The following is a 14,687-nucleotide window of genomic DNA, read 5'->3' as shown; positions in this document are numbered from 1 at the left end:
CTAACAGTCGAGCATATCGAGTGTACAATAAACGAACTTTCACAGTCATGGAATCAATGAACGTTAAGTTTGATGACTTGGAAGTGTCAGACAATGGATCTGGTTCTGGAGAGGAAGAATCTCAGGACCCATGTAGTATGTCAATTCCCTCGACTCCATTGAAACAACATAATCCTGAGATAACTTCATCTGAAGATCAACCAGACTCATCTGAGAATGAAACTTCACCTTCTGCAGAATTAATTGAAGATGAGGCCATCTCCGTCCCTCAGTCTACTAGCAAGGACACAGTGTCCTCTCCTCACTCTCGGTTATACAAAAAAGGTCCACCATCTTGGATTCAAAAAGCTCATCCTCCTACCATTGTCATTGGAGACCCAAATGCTACTATGGTCACTCGTCGCAAAGTGTTAAATGTCATTGCTTTTGCATGTTATGTGTCTCTGGTAGAACCTCAAAATGTAACAGAAGCTCTTCTGGATGAGTTCTGGAATAATGCTATGCAGGATGAAATGGGACAGTTCAAAAGAAACAAGGTGTGGATCTTAGTTCCTAAACCTGATGGAGTAAACATCATGGGAACTAAATGGCTCTTCAAGAATAAATCAGATGAGTTTGGGACAGTGGTTCGAAACAAAGCCAGACTAGTGGCCCAAGGCTATAATCAAGTCGAAGGAGTTGATTTTGAAGAAACTTTTGCCCCCGTGGCCAGACTTGAATCAATTCGACTGCTGTTGGCCGTGGCTTGTTTTCTGAAGTTCAAGCTTCACCAAATGGATGTCAAAAGTTCCTTTCTCAATGGTCTACTGCAAGAGGAGGTATATGTGAAACAGCCAAAAGGATTTGAGGACCCAAAGTTTCCTGATCATGTCTATAAACTCAAGAAAGCCTTATATGGGCTTAAACAAGCTCCGAGAGCATGGTATGACAGGTTAACTTCTTTCCTTCTCGACAATGGCTTTGCCAGAGGTACTGCTGACAACACTCTCTTTATTAAACTTCTGCAACCAGGTATCTTTGTAGCTCAAATTTATGTTGATGACATCATTTTTGGGTCAACTTGTGAAAAAGAAGTTGTCAAATTTGTTGACCTTATGACTAGTGAATTTGAAATGAGTCTTATAGGGGATCTAAGTTTTTTTCTAGGCTTACAGATTAAGCAAACTGATCAGGGTATTTTTATCTCTCAGTCCAAATATGTTAGAAAAATGCTTGAGAAATTTGGCTTAGATCATACTAAACATGCCCCTACCCCGTTAAGTACTACCACCAAACTTAGCAAAGACGAGTCTGGTGAGTCAGTTGACCCCACCCTGTATCGAGGAATGATAGGTAGTCTTCTTTACTTAACAGCCAGTAGACCTGATATTTGCTTTAGTGTAGGGTTGTGTGCTCGATATCAAGCTAATCCCAAACAGTCTCATCTGTCAGCTGTTAAGCGTATTTTTAAATACCTATCTGGCACTTCAGAATTTGGGTTGTGGTATTCTCAAGATACCAACATGTCCATTGTTGGATACAGTGACTCTGATTGGGCTGGGAGTCTTGATGATAGGAAAAGTACCTCGGGAGGGTGTTTTTACCTAGGAAATAATCTTGTGTCATGGTTAAGTAAAAAACAAAATTCAATTTCCCTTTCTACTGCAGAAGCTGAGTATATAGCAGCTGGTAGCTGTTGTACTCAACTGATCTGGCTTAATAAGATGGTTACTGATTATGGATTTCCCCAAAACTCCTTGGTCCTTTACTGTGATAGCACAAGTGCCATTAACATTTCCAAAAACCCAGTTCAGCACTCACGTACCAAACACATAGACATACGATATCATTTTATTCGACATTTGGTTGAGTCTAAACTGCTGACTATTACTCATGTGTCTACAGGTGCTCAACTAGCTGATTTGTTTACTAAGGCTCTGGATGCTCACACCTTTGCCCATCTTCGCAACTCCATTGGAGTGTGCACTATCTAATCCTATGAAAGTTACATCTTACAAGAGGCAACTACCTTTGGCTGTGGTAAGTTAGTCAATTTTATATGTACAAGGAGTTCATATATAGTTTGGATTATTGTTGTATGTGTTTAGGGATGAATCCTCAGTTACCCCAGTTGAAAAAGCTACCTTTCACGGATGCAATGGGAAGAGCTATCCTTGTACCTTTGAGTGTCTAGAAAAGTTTGCTCCTTTTTGAGTCACTCTCAGAGAAAAATCCAAAGGATGACGGCTACATCTCCCTGAAAGAGTGAAAGCTTTAACTGGTTGGCAAAACCCAGAGAGTGTTGATTTATCAGAAAAAGGGCAATCTTTCCATATTTGTCTAAAAAAAAAAACAATAAACAAAACAGACAAAGGGGGGAAGTCAATTATCCTCTTCAATTCATATTTTTTTTTAGATGAGTGAAGTGCCTTGATTCATCTCTTGGTGCTTCACATGAGGTCACATCACACACAAATGGTAGCTTAGTGATTCATCCTTGATCATGTGTCAATTATAGTCCCTTCTAGCATATGATTTTGCTCCTTCATGTTCTCATATTTTAATTGACTATCTTATCTATGCCAAGAGTATGGTTGTCTTGTGTAGTGCCTTTCTCAGGCTATTTGTGCACTGGTGTGTGTGTCCACTAAGCATATATTTTTTTCTTTCTTTCTTCACTGTTGAGCTCGTGTAGTCCATGTCGTATATTCACAGTTTTAAAATTACCATATGTGTTCTCGTATTGTGTGTGTTAAGTTGGTGCTAATGGGTTTTTAAATCTGCTAATGGGCTTGGGCTTTTACGTTGGTCACAAAGGGTAGTTTGGTCTTTTCCATTTATCAGTAATAAAAATCTTGTTTTCCCATCATTTGAATTTCACCTACCCTGTCAGTGGCACTATTCATCTTCCCTTTGCTCTGTTCTCATTCGAGTGACTGTTCCTCACCGTGAGCCTTCTTCAGCCTCGCTTGGTTGTGCTAGGCCGTGTCAATATGGGAAAACGGGCTAATCGCCGTGTTAAAACCTCCGCTTTGATTGGAGATGATTCTCCGTCTCGCATGCAGTCGGAGGAACCAAGTGGGTCTCCCACCAGGATTGTCACTCCTCCATGTCCACCACGATCAGGTACACCTCCTTCCCCTTCTACTGTACCTAGGCGGTTTACTAGGTCTATGTCAATCCCATTTGCCTCGCCTAAGGTATCTACTCCCACTGTGTCTGACTCGTCCCAACCCCCAGTGTCTACGCATTCACCTAAGAGAAAAAGGGGTGCCTCGGATGATCCTCCCTTGTCTCGGTCTAAGAAAACTAAAATCCCTCCACCTTGTGCCTCTGAGTCAACCACATCTAACGCACCATTTTACTCAAATGATAAGCTTCTTAGGTTTCAGGAAAATGTGTGTCGTCGTCCCTTGTGGCCTGAATATAGGGTTAAACTCAAGTATTTTCCCAAAATACAAGAGTTGATTGAACGTCGTGGGTGGTCATTATCAGTTACTCACCTCCAAACCCCAAATGAGAACCTGGTTAGGGAATTTTATGCCAACTTAGATGAAAGCATTCTGAACAAGAAAAGTCAGTTTCTTTATCTTGCATATATTAGAGGCAACAGGTTTAGGTTTGCTCCCTCCACCATTAGCTGTGTCCTAAAAATCAAAACCATCTCACACCCTACATTTAATGATGAGTATAAGCCTGAGTTTAAAGAAGTTGGTATTGAGATTACTGGCAATCCCACCTTTGTGTGGAATGGGAAGGAGTTACCTGTCACTGTACTTTCAGAATTTTACAGAGTCCTTCATAAAATAGCTATGTCCAACTGGTGGGCTAATTCACATATCTCCACGATCAACTACAACACAGCTCGATTTTTGTATGCCTTGGGAACTGGTGTAAGTATTGATCTACCAACTCTTATGTATGATCGGATTATGAGCTCTGCCTCTGCCAAGAGTATCAAGCATACTCTGCCTTATCCCAGCTTGATCAACAGAATAGTTAAACGGGGTTCTCCGGTTGTTTATGAACAAGACAAAATCCTGCCTGTCCCATCCATTGGTAAATCCTTCAATCCAGTGCATAGCAAACCACTGCCCTTGTCAGTAATGGATGTCTCTGCTGTTGGGGCATCACTTATGGAAGATTTACCATCTGCATCAACTGGTCCGTCATCCTCTCGAGATGGTGCTGCTTCAACTCCTTGGCAATCTCTATTGCTCACCACAGTTACTGATCTGGCCACCTCCTATGCTCGTGACCAACTCAGGCAACGTCGCTTTGAAAAATCGGTCATTGATGTTCTCACTGCTATGGCCAATGTACTCAAGGAATCTGAAGCTTCTCCAGCTGTTCAGTCTCAGGGGATTGTGTCTAGCTCTTCTGCAGATGCATCTGACCAGCATCAGCCTGCTCCTGGTCTATCTCCATCTCATGCCGCCATAGACCCATCTGCTGGACAAAGTCAGCCACCAATGTCTGCAGCCACTCCCGTCCCTTTCTCTGCTGATGTTCAAGGTGCTCAGGGTGTCTCTTCATCAACTGGCATTGACAAAGAGATTGATTCCTGGTTTCAACAAGGCGAGGATATTGGGACTCGTATTCAGGGGGAGTCGTCACACACTGCTATAGTCCAGGGGGAGCCCTCAAATGTGGCAGCTGTTCAGGGGGAGCCTTCCAATGTGGCTCCGGTCTCTGCTCCAGATGGTGGTGACTCAAGGATTATTGGTGCTCCTCTGGTCTCATATTCCAGCAGTGATTGATTATGATCATCGAGGGGGAGTTATTTTACCTTTTGATATAAACTTTTATCTTACCTTTTGATATAAACTTTGTACACAGTTTTTTTTTGGGGTTTTGTGTTAATATTGTGGATATTGGCTGTGTGTTAGTATTGCGTTTAAACTGTTGCTGATTTCAGTATGGTTTGTCGTTGATCATAATTTGCCAAGGGGGAGATTGTAAGTGTCGTGTTTCTGTGTGGCAAATTAGTTATTACTGTTGTTCGGTAATTCTGAAATTGCATTTGCTTTTCTAACATCTTATCTGTAGTTAGTTGCATCTGTCTTCACTAAATTCATTTTAGTGCCATGTCAGCTTTCTGCAAAGTTGTTAGTTTGTGCCAGATGTACATTGCTGGTTGTTTAGTTAGTTAGGTTTATTATCTTCAACATATAAATACTGTGAGATCTGTCATACTAACTAACTCTCTTCTGTTAGAATCTTCTATTGGATTCTTGCTCTGCTAGGGCTTCTTTTTCTGTGTTTGTTTCTTGAATGTGCAGATTAATATTTCGAAGATCTTCTTGTGGTCGAAGATGGAGATTGAATCTGCCTGATCTGAAGAGAGTTCAGATCAATCAGCTGAATGAGATTCAGCTGTCTGAATATTCAGAGTTCGTGTTTTACAGAGATCTTTTGGTGATTAGATCTTGATACTTGAGTGTGTTCAAGTATTAGGTAACATTGTATAAAAGTCAATTTAGATTACATTGTTTGATTTGAAGAATCAGAACTGGAATTTGTAATTGAATTGATTTTATAGTGGATGTTACTTTACCCGGTTCAAGGGAACCCAAGCACTACTCGGTTGGAATGCGTTTCCAATGCGGAGGAAGCTTGTAAATTCTGTGTTCTTGATTTACTCTTCGGTTAATTCACAGATATAATCAATTTAGGTAATTTGTACTTAATCAATGGTAATTAGGACTTTCATCTTTGACTATTTTTATGGTTTTTTTTTATCCTAGTTCTTCTATAAATACATTTGGCGAGCTCACTCACAAGAGAGTTTTGAGGTGTATGGTTCTTTTATGTTTTTCATAGTAGTTATATTTGCTTCATTTGTTTTTGTGTTGTTTCAGTGTTGTTTTAGTAGTTTTTTTAATTATGATTTTCTAGGAATAGACTTGCAAATATAATTGATTTTGCATCTGCTGCTGAGGTTGTGCAGCAGATTATTTATTTTTTCAATCATTTTTTTCTTTTGTTTTGTTTGATTGTTTTAGTGTTGTTTTACAGTTGTTTTGTCATGATTATTTATTTGACGTCGATTTCACTACTTTTGCTCAATTTTGTCGGAATTAATAGTTGTTTTCCGGTTGTCCTGATGTTGTTGTGGTGGTTTTATCTGTAGTTGTGAAAGATGGAGGCCTCATACTTTTGTTTTGGTATTTACAGTATAAAAGAAAAAAAAAGGGGGAGGACAGTATAAATATAATTTTTGCCGTGTGGCAGTAAAATTGAAAAGTATTACTCCAAATCCAATATTTTTATAAAATGCCCTTAAAAAAATTGGCACGATACAACACAACCTATATATTTTTATGGCATGAGAAGACATGGCTCATATTTTGAAAAGTACAGTATATGGGTCAGGCCACCGTAACAACACGCATAAATTTACAACACTACTCCAAAATGAATTGTTCCAAGTTTCCTGGACTCTTGAGGCCGAGATCATAGCAAGAATTTAGGGGGTCATGGCACCCTCCGATTCTCCTTAGCTCAATCATTGACTCTATTAGAAAGGAGAATGGGGAAGCCAATGCTTTCACTATCAAGCTATACTTTTTCATTCTTTGTGGGAGTTAACGCCCAGATCCAATGTTGTTAACATAACACATTTTAGTTTTGTTTGTCTTTGAATAAAGTCCCTTTTCTCAAAAAAAAAAAAAAAAAAAGTGTATTATTATCAAAATCAATATCTCAGCAAAATAATTGATTAATGTATATACTTCAACCTTCTTCTTCCTTTAACTTTTTTAATCTTGAAATATAATTTGAATAAAATATTCCCACTATAAATAAATACGAATGATTTTTTTTTGTTTTTTTAGTAATGGTGCCTATGCCCATGCCAAAATAAATTATTATTTAAGTTAGAATTTTACTTTAATTTGTATTTTGTAGGGTTATATTATGGTAGGGTATTAATTATAAATGCATAGTAGATGCAATAATGTTTTGTATAGCTATTCCATCCCATTGATCGCGGCTCCTAATTATATAGAATTTAGAAAAATGATAAAAGATACCAGTAATGTTTAGTACTTTTCTACATATTAATATTATTATTAATCTAATTAAGTATTGAGTCTCACATAGTTCAATGTAAATATTTTTAAAGAGTATCGCTAAGTAATCGCAAAACGACACATCTAGAAAGTGTTAAACACTGTCTAATAGCAATGCTCTAAAATTTATGTTGTTCATTTAGGAATAGGTTCTATGAACACAATTTTTGAAACAAACTATAAACCCTTAGATTAGAATCAATCCAACCATGTATATTAAAACAAATATAAATACTCAATTAATTAAGAAAAAAAAATATATCAAAAAAATTCATTCTTTCCTTTCTAGTTTCACCTTTGTAAATATATTAATGACTAACAATAGACCTATAGTTAATTAAAAAAACAAAATACAAATCACCTTTAATTTATTAAAAAAATATAATACATCTTTAAAAAATAAAATAAATAAGAAAAATTCACAAGATAGACCAATTTTTTTTTTTTTTAAAAAAAAATACATAAATACTTCAACACGAAATTTTTTGGATTTTTACTCTTGAAATTTTTTATTTAGAAAAATACCTATTCAGTAAAAAAATAATAAACTATATTTTTTTTTGTAATATAGTTCATTTATAATTGTATTATAATTGTCATGAAATTATTTTTCTACAGTTGTTTTACAATTTATTTATAGTTGATTTATAGAAAGAGAAAAGATTGAGAGGTTGAGAGAGAAAGGTATAGAGAAAAGAAAGAGATTAGGTTTGGGTTTTGTACGTATGAAGAATCTTCTGTAGATGAAAAAGATTCTTGGAGTGTGGGAGTTGAAACACTTTAAGAGAACTCATTAGAGAATCGATCTCGACTGTATTGTACATGTTCTTGCTCAATCAATAAAGAGAATTTGGTGGTGTTCTAGAACTGAAATAGAGCCATAAATCACATCGATCTATCGGACTTGAACCAGTATATATCTCTGTGTTGATTTTATTATTTCTTGCTTTGTTTTCACTTTAGGTTTTTACACTCTGTTCATCCATGTTCTTCTCTGATTATTGTACCTGATTTGTAAATCTTGTCATTGCTAATTGTCTGATTGTTTAAAGTCTAGTTGATTTGATTTTGCACCTTTAGTTGTAATTTTTCTACAATACATATATTATTTATCGAGTAGAATCAACAAAAATAGGTTAACTAAGCCATTGAAATAAAGTAGGACAAAACCCCTAATAATATCTTCAACTAAATAGCCCATAAGGTGCCAATTGTGAAGTACTAAAACAGTATGAAGAATACTAAATTTTTATCGCGAATGAACATGTGACAGGTAACACCTATCAATGATAAAGAGACAAAGATCTTCCAACAAAAATTTAAAAAAGACACCCTAATTATTCAAACTAGAATAAAAGAGAATAACAAACTACACTATGCCAAGAACAAATATAATAAAAGATTGATTCATAAAGAAAGAGGTTAATACCAATCCATGGTCCCCCAAATAAAATTACTGAGCATAGAAACCTTACACAGAATAAAAACTATTACTCCCATTAGACCAATGGGATAGTGACAAACCACCATTATTAGCAATATAAAACAATAAAATAAACACCTACAACAATTAAAAATAGGAAAATAGAAAAGCAAAAGAAGATCAAAGAAAAAACCAAATACCCCCACAAAAGAGATTTAAACCACAACAACCATCAAGACCACAGACTCAAGGGAAATACCACGACCTACTAGAAATCCACCAGAAACACAGTCGATGAAGGTCAAAGCTCCCAACCCATATCCGCATCGTGAGGGCTGAGTTAACCAATGACCAGACAAAATTGACGACAATCAGCTCAGTTCTGCACTGTGAGGACTGACAAAAGTGACAACCGAACAACGGACCACAAGCCCCTATGACTGATCTCATTATCCTAGTACAAAGCCCTTCCTACGGAACCAACCTTACACCAAAAACTACGAGATCTGAGCCCGATGGCCACGAATGGGGTCTCTCAAAACCTAAAGACGAACAATGCCCACAACTAAAAAATTCACTATTCACATCAGTTAACGCGCTATTCATCACGGTTGACTGACGTGAATGGTGCCATATTAAATGGATTCGTTGTTTTGTAAATGGGCCAAAGCCTATTCTACAAACACTAAAACAAAACCCTACACTTAAATATATCTTATTCTCTTTCTCTTTCTTCTATCACAGATGCATGCATCCATCTCTCTTTCTTCTTCTTCTTCTTCTCATTCTGTCTTTCTCTTTTTCATTCTCTCTTTGCCGTTTCTCTTTCCCACCATAGCCCCCAACAGCCACCTAAGTGCGATGGATGCCAATCCCGATGATCAACCCCTATATGCGCTCCGACTGTCAGCCTCCTAGGCCATGTGAGACTCGACCATGAGCTCTCTTAGGATCTCTCTTTTGCCCCGTTCCTTAGGTGGTTGCCACTGTCGAACTCACGTTGCACCAAATGTATAGTTCTACCTCTCTCCCTTTCTCTCTCGATCTCTCTCTATCACTCTCTCTTTTTTAGACCTGGAAATTTTGTATTTCTTCTGCAGGTTTTGTCGTTGATAGTGAGACCCTAATAATGTTCGAGCATTTTTTTAGATTTTTTTTTTTGTAAGAATTGTATTTTGGTTTGTTAATCGATATTTGGGTTTGAAAATTTTTTAGACATGTTTTTGGTTTGTTAATAATGTTTGGTTCAGATGGTATCTCAAACATAATTTTTTTAAGGTGTCAGTACAAAATTGACGAAAATTGTATAAAATATGATTTTTATACAATTCTCGTCGGTTATAAAGGAACGTGATCTTTTGATACCGACTGTCCAAAATCAATGCAAAAATACATCTGTTTATGTTTGCTGTATATACGTTGGTTATGAAAACTTACATGAATAGTATAAATGTCAGATAAAAACCGATAAAAATTAGCCTTTTTATAGTAGCGGCCAACCCCCTTCAAAGACCTTCTTAAATATTCTTCCTAAGAAAATGAAATTTTGTCTAATCTTTTTTAGACCAAAGTATGTACATATATATTATTTGGAGTTTTTACATAAAATTAAACTATTGTTAATTATATTATTATTATTTATGTGTATTGATTTAAATTGAATTACCAAAAATGAAGAAAAAAAATACAGCGAGCTTCTCTAAAGCACTTTTGTAAAATGGGTGCACCGTTACATCTTTATTTGTTTTGGTATAAAACAAAATTAATCTAATTTTTTATAGTCATGTACTTTTTAATTATTAATTAAAGACATTCCATAAAATTTTAAGAAATTTAGAGTAATTTACAATATAGAAAATAATGTTCAAACAGTCTATTTCATACGCGTATAATATAAAAACGTCACACGTGCAACAAATAATTTGAACTTTGTCAAACATGAAAAAATTGAACTAATAAAACCCTTGGAATGCCAAAACAGATAAAAGTGTATCAGTGCACCATTTTTAAGGAGGTGCATTGAATTTTTTTTCAAAGATATATGTCAATTAGTTATAAATACGTAATTTAATTCTATAAATTATACTATTCAATAAATATTGTTATTAATATTGTTATTCTATAAAATATACATTCGAATATAATTACTCAATCGACATAAATATTTTTGCTGAGTACTTTCTAGATGTGTAATTTCATAATTAATTAACGATATTATTTAAAAGTTATTATATCAAATTATATAAGACTCGAAATTTAATTATATCAATAACAATAATATTAATATGTAGGAGGGTACTAGACACCCCTTATACTTTTTAACATTATTTTTTTTATATATATATATATATATATATATATTTACTTAGTATAATAATTGTTGAATTATCACCAACCATGGCCCAATTTTAATGCACTGAATTATTAATAGCATTTCTAATTAGGATGCTTTAAAAAATATTTGATGACATAAATATATTCTTAATATTTTTATCATTGGAGTCAAAAAAAAAAAAGTCAAAAAAATATTATTGTATGATATCTTTATATCTTTTCTTTCTTATTTTATTATTATTTTTTTGTAATAAAGTAAAAAAAAAAATTATTATTTAATATATATTAAAAAAAATAAAATTATTTTAATAAATTTTTAGAGCTACTTATTATTGAAATATTTTAAAAAAGTGTCAAATATAATGTGAAAAAAAATAAAATATTATATTTTTAAATAATTTGTAAATTTTTAAACAATTTAAGAATGTCACTGTTGAAGATGTTCTAATCGTCGAACTCATCTACCAATCATATGTTTAAAAACACGTGATCATTACTGTTTACATTAATTATATTTGTCAGAACGAATTTTTTTTTAATTAATTAATACAATAGCAACATTTAATTGATAAGTCAATATACAATAATAACGTAAGGCAATGTATAACGTGGACAATTCCTATCCTTTAATTGATTTCTATAGTGACTATACATTCGCTGTATTAATTGTTACTCAAAATCAATATATATATAAATACCAATGTTATACACAAATATATGAAACTTTGTTTTGCTTAAATTTCTTGCTTTATATATATATAAATATATAATATTATGAAGATGAAGTTTGAGAATATGGTGAAAAGTGAAGGTGTTGTTAGGGTTTTAACAGTTTTGATTTTGGGTTTGGGAGCTTGTTTGGTTGGTTCTAATTCTCAAACCAAAGTAATTCTCATTAGGAAAACAGCTACTTTCAAGGACTTGGAAGCTCTCTAGTAAGTATTTTTATAGAAAACAAACCCTAATTAATTTGATCTCTTTAATTATCATCATGTAGTTCTTCATTAGTAATGAAATGATCCATATATATATTAATTTAATTTAATTATTGGATTAATTGATGATGTTGTTGTAGTATTTCACTATACATATATTGTATTGGGGCTGCATACAATCTACTTAGGGTTTGTAATAATTGCTTCCATGGCAACTTCAAAGGACCCAACCTCCCTTTAGCATGGGCTGCTCTCTTCTTCGATCAGGTATATAATATTTATATATATATGCACTAAATTTACTTAATTAATTTGAGTATCATATTAATTATAATAGTAATTACTTTTAATTATTAACTATAGGTATTTTGATATTTTTGAGTAAGTTTTATTATTATTATTATTATTATTATTATTATTTAATAAAGAATACAGATCTACAAAAAATGATTTTATGCTAGTTTTAATTATAACAAAATTTGTAATAAAAAATGAAAAAAATTGTGATTAATTATAAATCATCATTTCTATGTTGTGAATAAAAATCAGTGGTTAAAAGTATTTTGTCACAAAAATTATAATTTGTTGTGATTAAATTTATTTTTAATTATAATACTAGTTGAGACTAAAATGTAAATTAGTGACAACTTGTATCTAAATACTATATTTTGGTCACAAGTAACTTTTTGTTGTGACTAAAATCATATTTAGTCACAAAAAATTTATACTATTACTATAATTTGTCACTAGCTATGTTTTTTGTAGTGATAGTTAAATTGATCCATATAAACATATAATATATATGTAATAAATTAAAAATAGTAACTAATTAAAAATAATGGATTAACTCTAATTAAAAATCATGGATTAACGTATCAAAAAAACTAATTAAAAATAATGGAATTTTGCAATATAATGTTAGTTTCTATTAATCTTTTTTTTGACACATGCACTTGATTATATATTCGATCTACAGCATATATATCACAAATTCTTAGTTAAAAAAAAAATGTAACTATTGTTTGGTAAAACAATTAAATTCATAATTTCTTAAGAAAAGTAATATTCAAAATTTCTATTTTCAAAAAATTTCTCATAAAAAAAAAATCACAAAAAAGAAAAAACTAAATTCAATAAAAATACATGCATTTGACCTCTTAGCTTAAAATAAAACTATTTTTATCACTATACCAAACAATATTAAATATATATTTTTATATTTTATTATTTTATTTATATATTAAAATATTTTTTTTTTACAATTTTGAGATCTTGAACGTTTGGAGGCTAGCTCGAATGCATGTTTGGCTCGTCTACCCTAAGAATTGAGCTAGGCCGGGCCAACCAATTATTAATAAATATAGTTATATATATGGCCCTTATAATTTATTATGTATTTAAATGTACAGATTATGGTTTATTTAACGTACGGAGTAACAACAGCAGCGACTCAAGCATCAATCATAGCGATAACAGGTCAAAATAATTTCCAATGGATGAAATTATGTAACAGATTTACAAGATTTTGTATCCAAATGGGTGGAGCCATGGTGTGTGGTTACTTAGCTTGCTTTCTCATGATTTTAGTCACATCTTTCTCTGCTTTTAATTTATTTTCCCATTATTCACCAAAACAATTTCTCCTCTTAAAGCCCATAATCTCATCTTCATGATCTACTCACTAATCCATCATTATTATTATTAATTAATTACATATTTAATGTGTATGTACATGCAAATTGCAAAGACTCTCACATGATCTATTCCATCTATGTATAATTAGAAGATTTGCTTATTAATTTAATAGCATATGATTGAGTATATAGAGAAAATGATTTGCATAGATTGTACTAATTATGTAGGGTTCAAAAATGTTTAAATGCTTTAAGGGCTCGTTTGGAACGCCGTATTAGGTCGTATTGTATTGTATTGTATTATATTGAATTGTATTTTATACAATATTTTTATGTAAAACTATATGTGGTATTAACTTTTATGGACACTTAAATACATAATGTTTTAGTATAAATAAAAGTTTAACATAGTATTATATAAAAATATAATACGTAATCCAATTTAATATAATACAATACAATACAATACAACCTAATACGACGTTCCCAACGAGCTCTAAGTGAATTAATTAATACAATTATGTCCTTAATAATTGTTTTTCATATACATATTTTTTTGTCAGAAGTTGAATTTATAATTAATTATTATTTTCTTTTTGGTAGAAGAAAGTGGAATTTAATTGCATCCAACTATATTGATGTAACATTCATATCAATTAATTTTGAATTAATGTATAGCACTCTAGCTATGATCTTGTGGCTGAAAATTATAAGTTCGATCATCAATACAATTATACAACTGTGCCATCAATTGATAATATAGTTTGGCGTTCTCAATCATAAATACTAGATAAATAATATTTTCTAGACTAAAAAAAAATGAAATAATATAAAAAAAATTAAATATGTGAAAGTTTACATTAGATTATCTCCAATAGTTATACCATTTTGGGTTAATTTTTCACCAATATAATAAAAAAAATTAATTACTTTTAGTCCAACAACTTCAATAAATATTTACACTAATTATATCATACTAAAAATTGCAAAAGTGTGAAATGATGAAATGAGCTTGTGAAATCACAACAACTCTAAATTGAATATATGTAGAATGAATTATTACAAAAAAAAATTTACTTATAGTCACAACTTAAAAAAATTATAACTAATTATAAATCATGATTTTTATGTTGTGACTAAAAAATTTGGGGCTAAAAGTATTAGTCACAAAAATTACAGTTTATTGTGGCTAAATATATTTTAGTCACAATACTTATTGTGACTAAAACTAAATTAGTGACAACTTGTAACTAAATAGTATATTTTAGTCACAAGTAACATTTGTTGTAACTAAAAGTCACATTTAGTC

General features: G+C 32.3%; 1 protein-coding gene across 1 annotated transcript; it reads left to right on the top strand.

Moving 5' to 3' along the window:
* Positions 1–11,482: 11,482 nt before the first annotated feature.
* LOC115724557 (CASP-like protein 2C1) lies at positions 11,483–13,548 on the top strand. The gene is made up of 3 exons (XM_030653864.2): positions 11,483–11,744; positions 11,885–12,011; positions 13,154–13,548. Exons 1-3 carry the CDS (start codon positions 11,584–11,586, stop codon positions 13,415–13,417), a joined length of 552 nt encoding a protein of 183 aa, XP_030509724.2. The 5' UTR covers positions 11,483–11,583; the 3' UTR covers positions 13,418–13,548.
* Positions 13,549–14,687: the final 1,139 nt, after the last annotated feature.

Source organism: Cannabis sativa, chromosome 6, assembly GCF_029168945.1.
Source record: "Cannabis sativa cultivar Pink pepper isolate KNU-18-1 chromosome 6, ASM2916894v1, whole genome shotgun sequence".
In the NCBI taxonomy this organism is placed as follows: Eukaryota; Viridiplantae; Streptophyta; class Magnoliopsida; order Rosales; family Cannabaceae; genus Cannabis; species Cannabis sativa.
Note: the sequence above shows the minus strand (reverse complement) of the source record. Positions and strands in the feature narration are given on the sequence as shown.